Source organism: Durio zibethinus, chromosome 13 (genome assembly GCF_047325235.1).
Source record: "Durio zibethinus cultivar Kanyao isolate XHJ-2024 chromosome 13, ASM4732523v1, whole genome shotgun sequence".
NCBI classification, from domain to species: Eukaryota; Viridiplantae; Streptophyta; class Magnoliopsida; order Malvales; family Malvaceae; genus Durio; species Durio zibethinus.
The window spans coordinates 3,930,725-3,946,505 of NC_143174.1; the positions used below are offsets into that span (position 1 = coordinate 3,930,725).

Sequence of the window (15,781 nt, forward strand, 5' to 3'; positions counted from 1 at the left end):
AATTTAAATTATAATTTTTTTTATAAATATGTAAGAAAATAATTAAAAATATATTAAGGATAAAAATTAATGTAAAAGAAATGATATTTTTTAAAAAATTAATAAAAAATTTATTAACGTAAACATATTTGAATAATCGTAAAATTTGTATCATTTAGCGTAAAATATGTTAAAAGTGTTAAAACACCTAAGAAAGAACTATGATAATTCTAAAGTTAATGAAATGTAAAAACAACAGTAAAAAAATATTATTGGAATATAAATATTTAAGATAGCAACCTAAAATTTTAATTAATTATTATTTTCATAAATATATAAAGAAAATATCTAATAAATAAAAAATAGATAAAATGAATTGCTGAGAAGAAACATAATATTCATATTATTTGACGTAAAATGGATAAAAAATGTCATAATATACTAAGAAAGAACTATGATAATTTTAAATATATTGGAAGTAAGAACAAACATAAAATATATTATTGTAATGTAAATAATTATGCTAACAATATAAATTTTTAATTGATTACTGTTTTTGTATATATATAAATAAAATAGCTATAAATTAAAAATAAATTGATAATGTAAATAAGTGTAAAAAAATGTAGAATTAGTGTCATTTACTGTAAAATGGATAAAAAAATATTGTAACATACTAAAAAAGAGTTATTACAATTCTAAACATAATAAAAAAAAAAGAAAAACCATAGAAAGATATTATTATAATATAAATAATTATGTTGGCAACATAAAATTTGAATTAATTATTATTTTTAAATACATAAAGAAAATAGATAAAAATTAAAAAATAAATAGATAATGTGAAATGAGTTTCATTTAGTGTAAAATTGAAAAAAAATGTCATAATATACTAAAAAAGAGCTATTATAATTTTAAACGTAATTAAAGATAAGAACAATCATAAAAACAAAATATTGTAACATAAATAATTAAGTTACAACATAAAATTTTAATTAATTATTTTTTTAAATATACAAGAAAATTAGCAAAAAAGTAAAATTATATATTGATAACGTAAACAAGTGAGAAAAAAAATGTAAAATTAGTATCATTTAATGTAAAATAAGTATAAATTATCGTAATATACTAAAAAATGTCATGACAATTTTAAACGTAATGAAAAATAAAAAAAATAATAATAATATATTATTATAACGTAAATAATTATATGATAATATAAAATTTTAATTAATTATTATTTTTTAAAATATTTAAAGAAAATATATAAAAATTAAAAAAATAAATAGATAAAGCATATAAGTGAGAATAAATGTAAAATTAGTATTATTTGACTTAAAATAGGCAAAAAGTATCGTAACACATTAAAAAAAGAGTTATGATAATTTAAAATGTAATGAAAAAATAAACATTGTAAGAAAATATTATTGTAAAGTAAATAATTATGTTGACAACTTTAAATTTTGATTACCTATTGTTTATGTCAATATATAAAAAAAATAGCTAAAAAAAACAATTGATAATGTAAACAAGTAAAAATGCAAAATTAGCATCATTGGATGTGAAATGAGTATGAAGTGTTATAAAAAACTAGGAAAGAGTTATGATAATTTTTAAATATATTAGAAATAAAGAATAACTGTAAGAATATATTATTGTTTTATCTTGGTAATTTAAAATTTTAGCTAATTATTAATTTTTAAATTTATAAGGAATATAACTAAAAATTAAAAAATAAATAGGTAACATAAAAATATGAAAAAAAACATAAAATTATTATAATTTGGCATAAAATGAGTAAAAAATGTCATAACATATTAAGAAAAAGTAATGATAATTCTAAAAATAATTAAAGATAAGAACAATTATAAAAAAATTATTATAATGTAAATAATTAAGTTGCCAACATAAAATTTTATTTATTTATTGTAAATATATAAGAAAAACAGCTAAAAAAAAAACAAATTGGCAATGTAAACATGTGAGAAAAAAATGTAAAATTAGTATCATTTGATATAAAATTATGTATGAATTGTTGTAATATGTCAAAAAAAGTTATAACAATTCTAAACATAATGAAAACTAAAACAAACCATAATAATATATTATTATAACATAAATAATTATATTGATAACATACAATTTTAATTAATTATTATTTTATAAATATCTAAGAAAAATAGTTAGAAATTAAAAAAATAAATTGGTAGCATAAGCAAAGGAGAACAAATGTAAATTAGTACCATTTAATGTAAAATGAAAAAAAAGTATTGTAATACGTTAAGAAAAAGTTATGATGATTATAAAATAATGAAAAGTAAAAATAATTGTAAAAAATATTACTATAAAGGTAATAATTATGTTAATGATGTAAAATTTTAATTATTTATTATTTATATAAATATAAAAAATTAGCTAAAATTAAAAATAAATTTATAACGTAAACAAGTGAGAAGTAACATAAAATCAGTATCATTTGAAAAAAATAAGTTACAAATGTTGTAGCACACTAAGAAAAAGCTATAAAATGCTAAACATTATGAAAAATAAGAACAACAGTAAAAATATATTATGTAATATAAATAATTATGATGATAATGTAAAATTTTTATTAATTATTGTTATTATATATATAAGGAAAATAATTAAAAATAAAAAAAAATTGATAATATAAACAAGTGAGAAAAAACGTAAAATTAATATCATTTAAGTAAAATGAGTAACAAATATCGTAATACTCTAACAAAAATTTATGATAATTTTAAACATAATAGATGATAAAAATAATAGTGATAAAATATTATTATAGCGTAAATATTTAAGTAGACAACATAAATTTTTTTGGATAAAAAGTCGCCAAAATTTGTAATCAAAATATCTATAAAATAATCATACAAAAAAAATGGTACATGATAGCCTTTTTTATGATATATGTTAATAAATTTCTAAAATTAGAAAAAGAAATCATACGAATAAATTTGTAAAATATATAATATAAATAACGAAAAAAATAATTTAAAGATTAAAAAGATAACATAAAATAATTGATATTTTGAAACTAAAAAGTTAAAAAAAATTAGTAAGATGAATACTAAAATTTATATTAATTATTGTTGTAATATTGTTATTTGTTAATAATAAAAAATAATAAAAAAATTATTTATTAAAATAATAAAAATATTATTTATTAAAATAATATATGACATAACTATAGCTGAATTTTTATTTTAATGTAATTATTTATAAGAATAGCCGAAAATAAATATAAAATGTGTAATTTGTAATTTTTATTAATCAAATAAATAAAATTATTTATATATTTTTTATTGACCTATTAATTTATTTTGTTATTTTTTATTATTTTTATAAATTTTATATATATTTTAATTTCTTATGAGTTATCATATCATAGTATCCCATGATTTTAAAATAAGACGAATAAATTATAAACTTAGTATAGACAAACCCTAGCTATTTTTAAGAATACAAATTCCGGAGGCCACGTGGACTATACGGATTGGTAAAGATGGCCGCAATTTAGTCAAACAAATAGGGCTCAAATGAGAAACACAATTTATTCATTCAACCATTTTTGTTAAAGCTCTGATAAAATTTGTATTTGTTGCTTTATAGTTAATCTCTCTGCCGCAAAAAGGAGAGCGAAGGAGGCAAAAGACGCTCTCCATCTCTCATTGTCGGTTCCTATTTCCATCGGAAACCCGATCGAAGTTTCTCTCCGGTCAGTACTGATAACTTTTTTTTGCATTTGCTTTTTGTTTTCCCTCTTATTGGATAGAAAGTTTCTATTTTGATGAAGTTCCTGTATTCGATTGTTTTGTGGAGGAAAAGAATTTTCGGGAAAAAATTGAACTTTTTCTTTTTTTCCTTTTTGTTTTGTTTTGGTTGAAATAGGGATAATTTTTTGCGCATGTACAGTGTTTGAATTAGTAAATTCCATTCTTTTGGATACAGAAGTTAGAAATTTTTTGAAAATTTACTCTTTTTTTTACAGTTTCACTTGGTCTCAGTGCTTATAGTATTGTTTCATAACGAATTAAGTTCTTTGAAAAAGTACGGTTAATGGATGAAGAAGATATAGTCTTTTAAGTTAATTTTAGATTTTGATTTTCCTCTGTTAGTTGAATATTTTGGTGTGGTAATCAGGTGGAGCAAAATGATGAGGCTGCGAACCTATGCTGGTTTCAGTTTAATGGCAACGCTAGCCGTTATTTATTATGCATTCAACAGTAGAGGCCAATTTTATCCTGCTATGGTTTATTTATCAACCTCTAAGATAAGCTTGGTGCTGCTTCTCAACATGGGACTTGTCGTTATGTGTATCTTATGGCAATTAACAAAACGGGTATTCCTTGGGTCTCTTCGTGAAGCTGAGATTGAGCGGTTGAATGAGCAATCATGGAGAGAGGTCATGGAGATCCTCTTTGCAATCACTATTTTTCGGCAGGACTACTCAATTACATTTCTGACAATGGTCACGGCTTTGTTGTTAATCAAGGCTTTACATTGGCTGGCACAGAAGAGGGTTGAGTACACTGAGACAACCCCTTCTGTTCCCATTTTGTCTCACATTCGGATAGTTTCTTTTCTGGGTTTCCTTCTTCTTCTAGATTGTCTGTTTTTGTACAGTTCTATCAAGTTTTTGCTCCAAACACAACAAGCTTCAGTTTCCCTCTTCTTTTCATTTGAGTAAGTTATGTAACTTAGCTCATTTTCTTCTTTTTGTGATTATCAGTTGAAAATTTTTTATATTCATTTCTGCTTCTCATGCTTTATGGGCCATCATTCAAAATCATATTGTATTTAACTTGTCCTTAATATTTTAGACTTAATAAAATTGACTGGCAAGGATGAACCTTTTGAGATTTTACTAAGGTTCTGATAAATATGCACTGGGATCTTGGATTTTTCAGAGCACGATTAAGAAGGATTGGAAAATTATGCATGTTGTGAAGGACTGCTAGACTATAAGGAGATAAGAAAGAAACTCTTTAAATATGTCATTTACGTTGGAAATTAAATGATAAATAAAGTTTACATTTTAAAAGTCCACCATCAATTGAATATTAAGGTTGCTGGAACACAAAGGCTTTTAAATGCCCAACTTTTTTTTTTGTTTTACAGTACTTTACTTAATTATGACCAGTTTTTATCCCTCCTTGTTTTTTACAAGTGCTATGTGTGTACTTTTATTTTTCACATGCACCATTGTTCTTTGCTTGTTAATTGCTACTTGTGAGTTTTCAAAGTTACTGAAAATATGTTTTGGGCTGCACTAGGGAGAGGGCTAGATATGTATTTTCTAGTTTATCTGATCTTGCTCTGACTAAAATTGATTTTTTTGGGTTGTAGGTATATGATACTGGCAACGACAACAGTGTCAACTTTTGTAAAATATGTTTTCTATGTGAGTGACATGCTTATGGAAGGACAATGGGAAAAAAAGGCTGTCTATACCTTCTACTTGGAGCTCATTCGGGACTTGCTTCACTTGTCTATGTATTTATGCTTCTTTGTTGTGATTTTCATGTAAGTAAGCTATTTATTTTAGTTTCAGCATGATCACATATATGTCTACATCATTCACATGCATAAATAGTTTTTAGCTATTGGATAATGTTCTAAAGCATGGAGTTCTCTAAAATTTTTAGACTTACATGAATTGAGGGTTTAATATGTGTTAAAGCAATTTTACAACCAGTGCTCTAAATCTTTCTAGTCAGTTTTTACTTTTTGGATAGAATGATACACTTTATTTTAGGAGTTTGTATCCTGCATCAGATCCCTTCAATTATCTTGATATCTTCTAATTAGGTTTTAAAGTTGAAGGGTGGCATTAGGCATGTAGTGTTCTCTAACTTATGGAGATGCACTGGGCTGATTGAGATCAACCTAAACTCAAATTCTGGTAGTGAGTTATTTTTTTTGAGATTTTAGTTACTGGGTTCTAAACTTGCACTTGTTGGATGGAGAAAAAGAGCAATTTCATTCCATGTCAGATTCTACATGAACATTAATCAGAATTGCTGTAGATGAGGCATTCAACATTGATACTTGTTTCGTAACATATCTAGAGAGTACAGATCAATTTGATAGCTGCTTTGTGAAATATTTTATATCCTTGAGACATGATAATATAATTGTCAGGTAGAAGGTCGGCAAATGGGTAATTTACCAATTGGCATAAATATTTCCAGTTATTTGTTCTGCTTTTCCATCAATTTGCTGATAAGCTGGGTTCTATTACATTTGGCTGTCATGAATAAGAAATCAGATTCTGATCCTAAAAGAGTCTAATGTGGTTGTAAAGAGAACTAAGACTGACCTGCAGGTATTGATATGCTTGCCCGGTGGCCATTTTTTTAATGGAAGGCTTGGTTGGGCAGTGCTAGGCTTTTAGAGGATAACTTATTATTAAAGACTGAATATAGATTGATAAATGTAATAAAAATGGAGAAAAGAAAAAAGGATATTTTTGTCTTTGTCAAAGTCTCAGATATCTTAATCCACTTTTATATATCTTATAGATTAATTCATTGGTGGTTCTTCATTTTTAATTGGTTTAATTTTTAATTGGTTTCTGCAGGAACTATGGCATTCCTCTGCACTTAATACGGGAGCTTTATGAGACCTTTAGAAATTTCAAAATTCGTATTGCTGATTACATGCGTTATAGGAAGATCGCTTCAAATATGAATGATAGATTCCCAGATGCAACCCCCGAAGAGCTTAATGCGTGAGTCAATTTTTTGTTTATGAACTTATTTTTATGTTTTAAAGAAACTTTCAGTTACATTGTGATTTATGATTCTTGATTCTTAACTGCTTCCTGATTGGATGAACAGAAGCGATGCAACCTGTATCATATGCCGTGAAGAGATGACCACAGCAAAGAAGTTAATTTGTGGACATCTTTTTCATGTGCACTGCCTTCGTTCATGGCTGGAGAGACAGCAAACCTGCCCTACATGCAGAGCATTGGTTGTACCTACTGAAAACGGAACAAGTTCATCTGGAGGCCAACATGGACCTCGGTCAGAAGCTCATCAACAAGGTAACCTCATTGTGACATCATCTATAATAAGATGAACTCTTTTCTTTGAGCATTTTGATTTTCTCCACAAATCAAATGCCAGCTGTTACTTCTGCCATGTGGTTTTGAGATAATATGGATCATGCATGAAAAAATTGCCAAACATTTTGAAAATTTGTTGCTTTCTCTTAGGTGTCAAGTAAAGCTAACTTTGAGGCCTTTAAAATTTCAATCCTTTTTTAGCTCAAAATGCAGTTTATCTTTTTAGTTGCCATCTTTTTATGCCTTGTTGATCTGCATGTAAGCTAGCTAAGTATGTGCCTCCTGAAATAAGGTGCAAAAATGCAATCATCCACAGGTGTTACCCATGCATCAAGGTATGCACCTTAGTGTGGTGCATCACTTGAAGGCTTTTCTTGCCCAACCCTATCTTGAAAATGTTTTCCATGTTTTGCTCCTAAATTTTTGGGGATAACCTATTCCTTGTCTCAGTTATTATATGACATGTAGGGGGGGTTTGGTTTGGGGGAATATGAGATTTTCCCTCGGAATCTCGCTTGTGAGATTGTGATTTCTACATTTTGTTCATGCGTATTTGATTCTTGACGTAATCTTAGATTCCCAACAATACCAAAAAGTCTTGAAATAAAAAATCCACCTCGCAGTGGTTGTTTAAGATTCTGAGGGGAAAATTATTTTTTAAACATATTTGACTTGAATAAAAAATGATTTCATTCTATTTTACCATTTTGAAAATCAACATATGAAAAGAAACATAATTTTGGTTTTTTATTTACAAATATATTATTGAAAAACAAATAGCACAAATACTGTGTTTCGAGATAGCTTAACATAGTATTTGAGTAATATTTTCTTCTATGTCAAATATGATGTTTTAGGGAACCAAATGCAGTAATTGTGATTAATTTTTTTTGAAAATTTTTAATACAATAATGACGTTTTTCACGAACAAGACATAGTAGTTGCTATCAACAAATACCACTTTCTAGGGAACCAAACACAGTAATTGTTGATTAATTTAAAAATTTTTTTTTTAATACAGCAACATCGTTTTTCATGAACAAAACGTCGTAATTGTTATCAATAAATGCAGTGGCTAAAGCACCATCTAGAGTATCATCACAATGTTTGGCAGAAGAGAGTTCTTCATGCCACATGAAAGGCGGCAACATAATGTAATAAAATCGCATTTAAATGTTGTGTTAGGCAAATATCTCTTTGGAATCAATATCTATTTGCATTAAATGGCCCTTAGGAAACCTGCATTTAATGTAATAAAATCAATATTACAACATCAAATCGCATCAAATTGCATTTAATGTAATAAAATCATTCTGTTTGGGATCCCATGTTAAAGGCCCTTTGAGATCAATATCTCTTTGCAGGTTCTTGATTTGTTAGGCAAATATGGTGTTTATGTTACATAAACATCTTGTTTGTACTTTTAAATTTTTTTTCTCAAATGCAACGTTTTTCAAGATGGAAACTTCATATTTACATCAAATATTGCATTTCTATTTTGAAAAACATCATATTTGTTAAAATTTTATTTTTTCCCAAGGCAATCACGACGTTTTTATTACATTAATGTAGTTTTTCACTGTATTTTATTTTTTTATTTTTTTAATAAAAAAACTATATTTGAATTCAAATTTTGTTGATAAAATATATGTTATATTTAACAAAAACGATGTATTTGACATGTAATGAAGGACATTATTCTAAAAAGACTATTAAATAATCTGACTTTCCCTTGAACCAAACAGAAGAATCTAACATTCCTAGGCCAGTAAATTCACTCCTTGCTAGGAATCAACACATCCTCGAGATCACTTTTCCTCTCAGAATCTAAGATTCTACGAACTAAATGCCCTTATAGAGTTATTTATACCACATGGAAGCTGGTAAGTTGATTTGGGTTGCAAAGAATTTGGGATGTGGACATTAGGTATTATTTTGTTCCACAGTGATATTGCTTCACTTCTAATTTTTATAATTTTGCAATTAATCAAACTGATGTCACTGTTTGAATATGGCCTAATTGTTTAAAGTGGGAACAGGATCCAGCAGCAGTTCAGCTACACAAGGTCCTGGTGGTGGCACGGCTACTGATAATTTGACCCAGCATCAGACCAGGCTCCAGGCTGCTGCCACTGCAGCGTCAATATATGAGAAATCTTATGTCTATCCTTCTTCAAGCACACTAGTTTGGTAGTAGTTTTATGCTTGTAGCAATGCATGTCTGTCAATGACATTTGAAGTTTCCTCATTTTGCCAGCTTATGATCTCACCCCTTTTTCCCATGTGTTCTTATTTTGTGCCAATTGCAGTGCACTAATTATCAGTTATTGCAGTTCCAGAATGCATAATTAAATCTTTGAGCACTGGAGAAAAGAATTAGGAATGTGCCATTGAGACCTAATTCATTTGGCTTCTGGGTTGTAGAAAAGTTGTGTTTGTGTGTGTGTGTGTGTAGACCATTATAGAAGTGGCAACACTGTTCTCCTCTAGTTAGTCTCTTGCAAACTTTATTATTAAATCATAAATATAAATATAAGGAGTTAATCATTGAAATGGAGACCTATTACTGGAGTTATGTGATAATTAGTTTTGGGAAGTGAAATATCTATACCAATAGAAGGGGAGCGCTTTAAACACATGAAAACCATGTTGCATTGGAGTGGTAGTTTTCAAAAACTGATTAGCAGTTCATTCGTTTAGAGGCCTCTCTGGACCTTCAAGGTCTTTGCCCCTGCATCTGCTCTTCTTTCTATTTGTGCTATTGATGCCAGTTTTTTTACAAGATCAGATCTGGCTCTAAGGCCATTGGTTTTCTAATCCCAACTGGTACTTCCATTTACATTTTATAATGTTGTGCATTTTAAATGCAGGTCTCCTGGATATGCTGTACTTCCCAAGGCTTATAGGCCATTGGCTGACTCCACCAAGGTGGAATCTAGTGGGGAAAAAACATCCATTGGACAACAACAGTTTGCCATTCCTGGTGGACGTGCAAACTTGTCCTTTCCACAATTCCCACATTGTGTTTTTGTCCCTTTCCAATTATCTGGTGCCAGTGGAAACTCAGTTAGTAATCAGAATATTCCAGATTCTCAGTTGGAAGCGCAGAGTAAGGTTATCCAGCAGCAGATTGAGGTATCATTTTTTTAGATTTCTGGTGCTATTTTTTGCTTTTTCTATGTGATTGTGTGTTTTGAAATTTTGAAAAAGTCTCTTAATTTCTTGTTTCCTACCTTAGAATATAATGCACTTTTCTAGCTCAGGACTTGAGTAGACCGACTATATATCCATATAATTGTGTGATCAAGGTGAGATTTAGAGTGCATGGCTTGCAGCTTTTTCATGAGATTCCAATGTCGGTCCTGACTGTTTTCAGGATAGCTTCCTTCTAGTTGCACTAAAATTAAGAGTTTGCTTTTGTTTGGTTGTCTCTTTCTTCGGTATAGAGCTTTGTTTTTTCTTGTTAAAAAATTTAACATTTGACATAAAAAAATGCAAAATCAGCTCACCCTCTTCCATTTTGTCACTAGTGTTTCTTCAACATTTTTTTTTTCCTTTTCTCAATAGGTGCTGCAACGTCATCTCCAACTCCTGCAGATGCAGAAGCCAAAAACTGAGGAAAGCATGGACGTTGGTCTCACAGCTTCATCAGATAGAAAAGGAAAGACCATTGCATCTTCCTCTGTTTCGGATGCCCATAACGGAGAGACTGAAGACAGTACATAGTTCTTGCACAACTGTAGTTTTTTTTTTTTTTTTCCTTCACATGAGATGAGAACTAATGAATGAGTATAAAGGGGAGAAATAGTTATCCAAAAATAGTGGCATTGCTTCCCAGACGACTGATATCAACAGGAGCAATGTTGTAATAAGTCCGGCTTACCATCATAGAGTTTCATTTTTATTTTTTAGTCTCTTCACATTAAAGTGGCGATTGCAGGCTTGGTCGTTAAAGATAAGATGTGAATGTGTAGCATTTGACTAACAGCTAGGAACATTCTATTTGTTTCAGCTATGATTGGAGCATCAATTATAGATCCTTTTTGGATTTAATTGCATTATTACAACCTTTTTTGCTTGCCTCGTGGTGATAGTAATATTTTCTTGACAAGAACTCAAACTTGTAGAAACAAACTCACCTTCCTCGGTATCAATAATGTACCCTGGCCTTCAGTATGAGTATTGCTTGGTAAAGCTTCAAGCACGATTTCCTCCACTTAAGTAAGCATATGGTTTGAACTGTTGCTTCTTTCGTTTCATAGTAACCCAACATTCAATAATATTAGAGGGTGTGTTTGGTGTATAAAATTATGATAAGATAAAATAGGATAAGATGGTATTATGATTAATGTTATATTTTTTTGTATTTAATATATGCAGTGATTATATATGATAATTTATTTATTGATCAAAATTTTTTTTTTTTAAATCTATATAATTTAAATTATTGATGTAAATTTTAAAGGTATAACAGATTATATAAATTTAATTTCATAGATTAAAAATAATTCCTTTCACTTTGAGAAGATTAAATCATTTTCCTTACAATTCTATTTCTTTTTTTTAGATACAAACTAATCATAATGTAAAATTATTATTATTTCATTTTATCCATCATTTTATGTATCACACGTAACCTTAATTTCCTGCTCTTGATTTAGTATATGCTTTGAACTGGTGCTTCTTTCATTCATGGTAACCCAACATTTAATAATGTTTGGCTTCTTTTTTTCTTCCTATATATACATATATATATATGTATGTATTAATTATAAAAATGTTAATATATTTTATCTTAGACGCTTGATCAAAATTATAATCTTAGTTACGGAGATAACTAGAAAAGGAGGATATATAAATGAATATGTAGATATTTAAATTTCATTACCATTTCATTTCTTCCCCTTCCCATTCTATTTTTTTTTTAAGCTAGTACCGGACTGGATTTGCTCTAATTATGTATTGGAGATGATAGCATGAAAAAGCTCGCTTTTAGTAGGATTCAGCCGAAGACAGAATGATTATTGCATGTTTTCCCGCCTCAAAGAATTCATTATTGCATTACGTCTAATTTTCATGCATGAAAAATGTACCCATGCCTGCTTTTTGGGAAATATTCATGGATTAATAAAAACTCAAGGCATGTCAAGCAATATTTTTGACAAAATGCCAATAACAATTAACTACATCTTCCCTATCAAAGCCACAATAACAATAAGGCCCAGCTATAAAAAATATCATCAGAACAGTGCTTCAATATCCAGCACTCATGCAAAAAAGATTGAAATGCAAGATCATATAAATGAGATTAAAATCCAAGGCTAACTGAAATAGAAGACTATTGTTACGATACGGTCAGAAAGATAGTGTATAAATTTGTCATAATAGAACTAAGAAGAATTATGTTGGACGCCTAGAGGCATAAGTATGTATTATCAGCTGACAGTTGTTATGTCTTCACCTTTGAGCTTATGCTACGTTTACTGTGCCAGACACCACTCCTATCACCATTCACAGGGTTCTTTTTGGCAGCAACAGAACATTGATCAGTTCGGCCACCCTTACTACTCATCTCAATTTGAAGTCTACGCCGCCTCATCCTATTCTCCAAGCGTATTCCTCTCTGAGCACGGGCCCTCTGCTCAATTTCTAAAGCTTCTGAGAAGTTCCAAATTCGAACAACACCTTCCTCTCCACCACAGACAATTCGATCTGCTCCAATACCAACTGAGAATAAATTGCAACCAAATCCATGCAGCATTCTCTGAGGGGGCTCTAAATTATTTTGGTCAATGTCTTTATCCCTTGAAACCCTTTTCCCAAAAGAACGCCTACTAGCCTTCAACAACTTTCGAACATCAATTAGTGCAAGTTTCCCATCGCTGGAAGCTGAAACAAGCCAGGGAAACTCAAATGCAAGGGAATAAACAGCACCTGAGTGAGGAATCCATGTTGCAACCTGCACAATGCTAGGTACTTTACGCTCACTTATGATCTCAAACATGTGTATTGCGCCATCTTCTCCACCAGTAAAAAGGAAGTCTCCAGTGCGGCTCCGTGCCAAGGCATAAGTATTACCAACATGAGCATTATGAATAACATTTAACAGAGTCCCACTATTAGTCTCCCAAACAAACACATCTGAACCTGATGTGCTCGCAACAGTTGTGTCATGAGGTACAAGGCCCCAAACCCAATCACCATGCCTCAATACCTGTGTGCACTTCAGCAATGACCGATCCCAGACACGAACTGTCATGTCCCAAGAACCACTATATATCCTAGTAAGGTCCAAAGCAAGAGAAGTTATTGGCCCCTCATGTTCCCAAAGTCGAAACTCAGTGTTCTGTTTCTCAACACCCTTAAGGTCAAACAAGTGCTGAAGACTCTCAACTGCCCTCCAACAATGGATAAAGCCATCAGTACCCCCAACAACCAATAGTTTAGTATCCGCTGCAACTGCCCTAATAGTACAACCAAAGGGTCGTGATGATGCAATTGACAACCCCTCTTCCATATCCCACATTCGTACAACAGAGTCATATCCAGCAGTAAAAATGAGCTTGACAGAAGCCAATAAAAACACAGTTCGGACAGCTTCAGTATGACCATATAAAACATCAATGCTATACCTTCCTAAAAAAGTCTTGCTCCTATATTCCCTCTGCACAAACAATTCCTTCCATGACTTACTGTCTGAAAACCCTGCACCCAAAGGTGCTGAGGCAATCGGTAACCCCCATCTCTCAAAATAAAACTCCTTCCAAACGTGATGCTCGGATGCCATATTACGGAGAGTTGTCGACACACAAGACACTATACCAAGCTCTTTAGGGTCAAGACAATTCAAAATTTCTGACATTAAGGCTGGTGGAAGATCAGTGATAGACCGTTGGACATTCGGAAAAAAATCATTAGGAGGTAACTGTTTTGAACCACAAAAACTTGAAATACTGCCCTTCTTAGGATTACAATCCAATGCCGGTTTTGAAGCTTCCAAATTTTCAGTTACGGGGTTTGACGTAAAATCACTTGATTCAGAAAATTTTGCTAAATTCTTAAAAACCTGGGTGCTTTCTGGGCATTCCAATGCCATAAAATGAATGAAATATTCAACTAAAACTATTAATTCAATGGTTTAAACCTAAATCCCCTGATTTAAAGGCCCAAAAGAATTTAACCCAGAATCTCACCTTATCCTTAATCAAAGATGCCCAAATCTAACAAATCCTAAAAACTGAAACCCCAAACTGTTTAAATCAAACTAAGGCACGTAAAATAAAAACAATCAGAAAATATCCAATTAATTGAAGGTGTGCAAGATCCAACCAAAACCCAGAAAGTCAAAGGACAAAAAAAATTAAAGAGAAACTGGCAATTAGAAAGATACCTCTAAGATTAATAATTCCTTCTTCGGAGCAGAGAAGTTGTTAGAAGTGTTTTTTTTTTTTTAATAAATGAGGGAAAAAGAGAAATCGAGAGAAAAAAAATCTGGGATTTTGGAGGAAATTGAAACAAGAACAAGTTTTTTAGGTCCAAAGCGGTGGTAAAAACAAGTTGAGGAGAAGGGGATTATTTATTTTATCACGGTTTAAGTGAAAAAAGATCGGACGGTGGAGATGACGAGAGCAAGAGTCATAGAATAATATAATATATACCGTACGATGATTAGAGTTGAGTTTGGCCTGGTTGAATTTGGTTTTGAGCAAAAATTCATACCAAATAAAAAATTCAAATAAACAAAATTAAAATAATTCGATTTGGTTTTGTTATTAGTCTTTTTGAACCTATTTTTTTTAATTTGTTCAAACTTCGAAATCAAATGTATATTGTTCATTTTTTGTATTTTTCAAATTGATATTTTTTTATATAATTAGTTTGTGATTCGTATTATATACAGATTATTTTTATATAATTATACGTAAAAATATTATTTTTAATAAAAATATAAAATTTATATATGCATGTATTGAAATAATATTTAAGAGAAACTCATTATATTATCGATACTGCATGTAATTAAAAAGTTAAATGAAAAAAATCAAATTAAACATTTTTTCATAAGTGCAATCAAATTTACCTTAATTAGTTTAAGATTTCAAAGTGATTTCACCTACTTTTTAAATTGATTAGAAGAAATGCATGATTCCTTTTAATAATTATTTATCTTTTTATTAATTTGAATACACATATATTAGTCATAAAATCATATCATTAAAAAAAATTATATTGCTATTGAAACTTGAAATTTTAATAATTTAGAACATTGTAAGATATGTCTTTAGAAAAAAAATAATTATAGGTTGAAGTATATGATGAACCAAAGATTTATTATATATATTTGAGAAAAAAAAAACCAAAGATTTACTATTTATGTGTGAAAAAGAAAGAACCAAAAATTTATTATATATGTATGAACTTTGAGTTGAAAATCCAATATAAGTTCAAATAATACCAAATTGGTTAAATTTTTTGTTGAATCACAAATCAAAAATAAAAAATAAAACTGTAAAAAAAAATAAGTGAAGAATGGTCTATTTCCCTACTCATTGCAAATGAAAAACTTAATAATTAAATAAAAAAAATAGAAAAATAGATTTTTAATCATTTTCTTTGACAACTTAAATAATAAATTTATCAAAGAGATAGAAATACATAAGTGCCAAATATTAATAATAAATCAAAACATCATTCAAAGAGGTCTATAAA

General features: G+C 29.5%; 2 protein-coding genes across 3 annotated transcripts; one reads left to right on the forward strand and one right to left on the reverse strand.

The window, feature by feature from the left end:
• The first annotated feature begins 3,489 nt into the window (after positions 1-3,489).
• LOC111303862 (ERAD-associated E3 ubiquitin-protein ligase HRD1B-like) lies at positions 3,490-11,155 on the forward strand. 2 transcript variants are annotated; one of them, XM_022900334.2, is made up of 8 exons: positions 3,490-3,718; positions 4,144-4,686; positions 5,350-5,526; positions 6,584-6,733; positions 6,843-7,051; positions 9,112-9,262; positions 9,943-10,207; positions 10,640-11,155. In XM_022900334.2, exons 2-8 carry the CDS (start codon positions 4,154-4,156, stop codon positions 10,796-10,798), a joined length of 1,644 nt encoding a protein of 547 aa, XP_022756069.2. In that variant the 5' UTR covers positions 3,490-3,718; positions 4,144-4,153; the 3' UTR covers positions 10,799-11,155. The 2 variants fall into 2 exon arrangements, with proteins under 2 accessions (XP_022756069.2, XP_089598835.1); XM_089742709.1 differs by lacking the exon at positions 9,112-9,262 and having other exon boundaries at positions 3,544-3,718.
• A 1,187-nt stretch (positions 11,156-12,342) lies between these two features.
• LOC111303863 (F-box/WD-40 repeat-containing protein At5g21040-like) lies at positions 12,343-14,626 on the reverse strand. The gene has a single exon (XM_022900335.2). The coding sequence runs from the start codon at positions 14,166-14,168 to the stop codon at positions 12,522-12,524; it is 1,647 nt and encodes a 548-aa protein (XP_022756070.2). The 5' UTR covers positions 14,169-14,626; the 3' UTR covers positions 12,343-12,521.
• Between the last annotated feature and the right edge of the window lie 1,155 nt (positions 14,627-15,781).

What these genes read in the sequence shown, in the direction of transcription:
- LOC111303862 (XM_022900334.2), top strand. Translation starts at nt 4,154, where the DNA reads ATGATGAGGCTGCGAACCTATGCTGGTTTCAGTTTAATGGCAACGCTA. An exon ending in GTCAGAAGCTCATCAACAAG is followed by an intron (nt 7,052 to 9,111) that starts GTAACCTCATTG and finishes AAGTGGGAACAG; the next exon opens with GATCCAGCAGCAGTTCAGCT. An exon ending in TTATCCAGCAGCAGATTGAG is followed by an intron (nt 10,208 to 10,639) that starts GTATCATTTTTT and finishes TTTTCTCAATAG; the next exon opens with GTGCTGCAACGTCATCTCCA.
- LOC111303863 (XM_022900335.2), bottom strand. Translation starts at nt 14,168, where the DNA reads ATGGCATTGGAATGCCCAGAAAGCACCCAGGTTTTTAAGAATTTAGCA.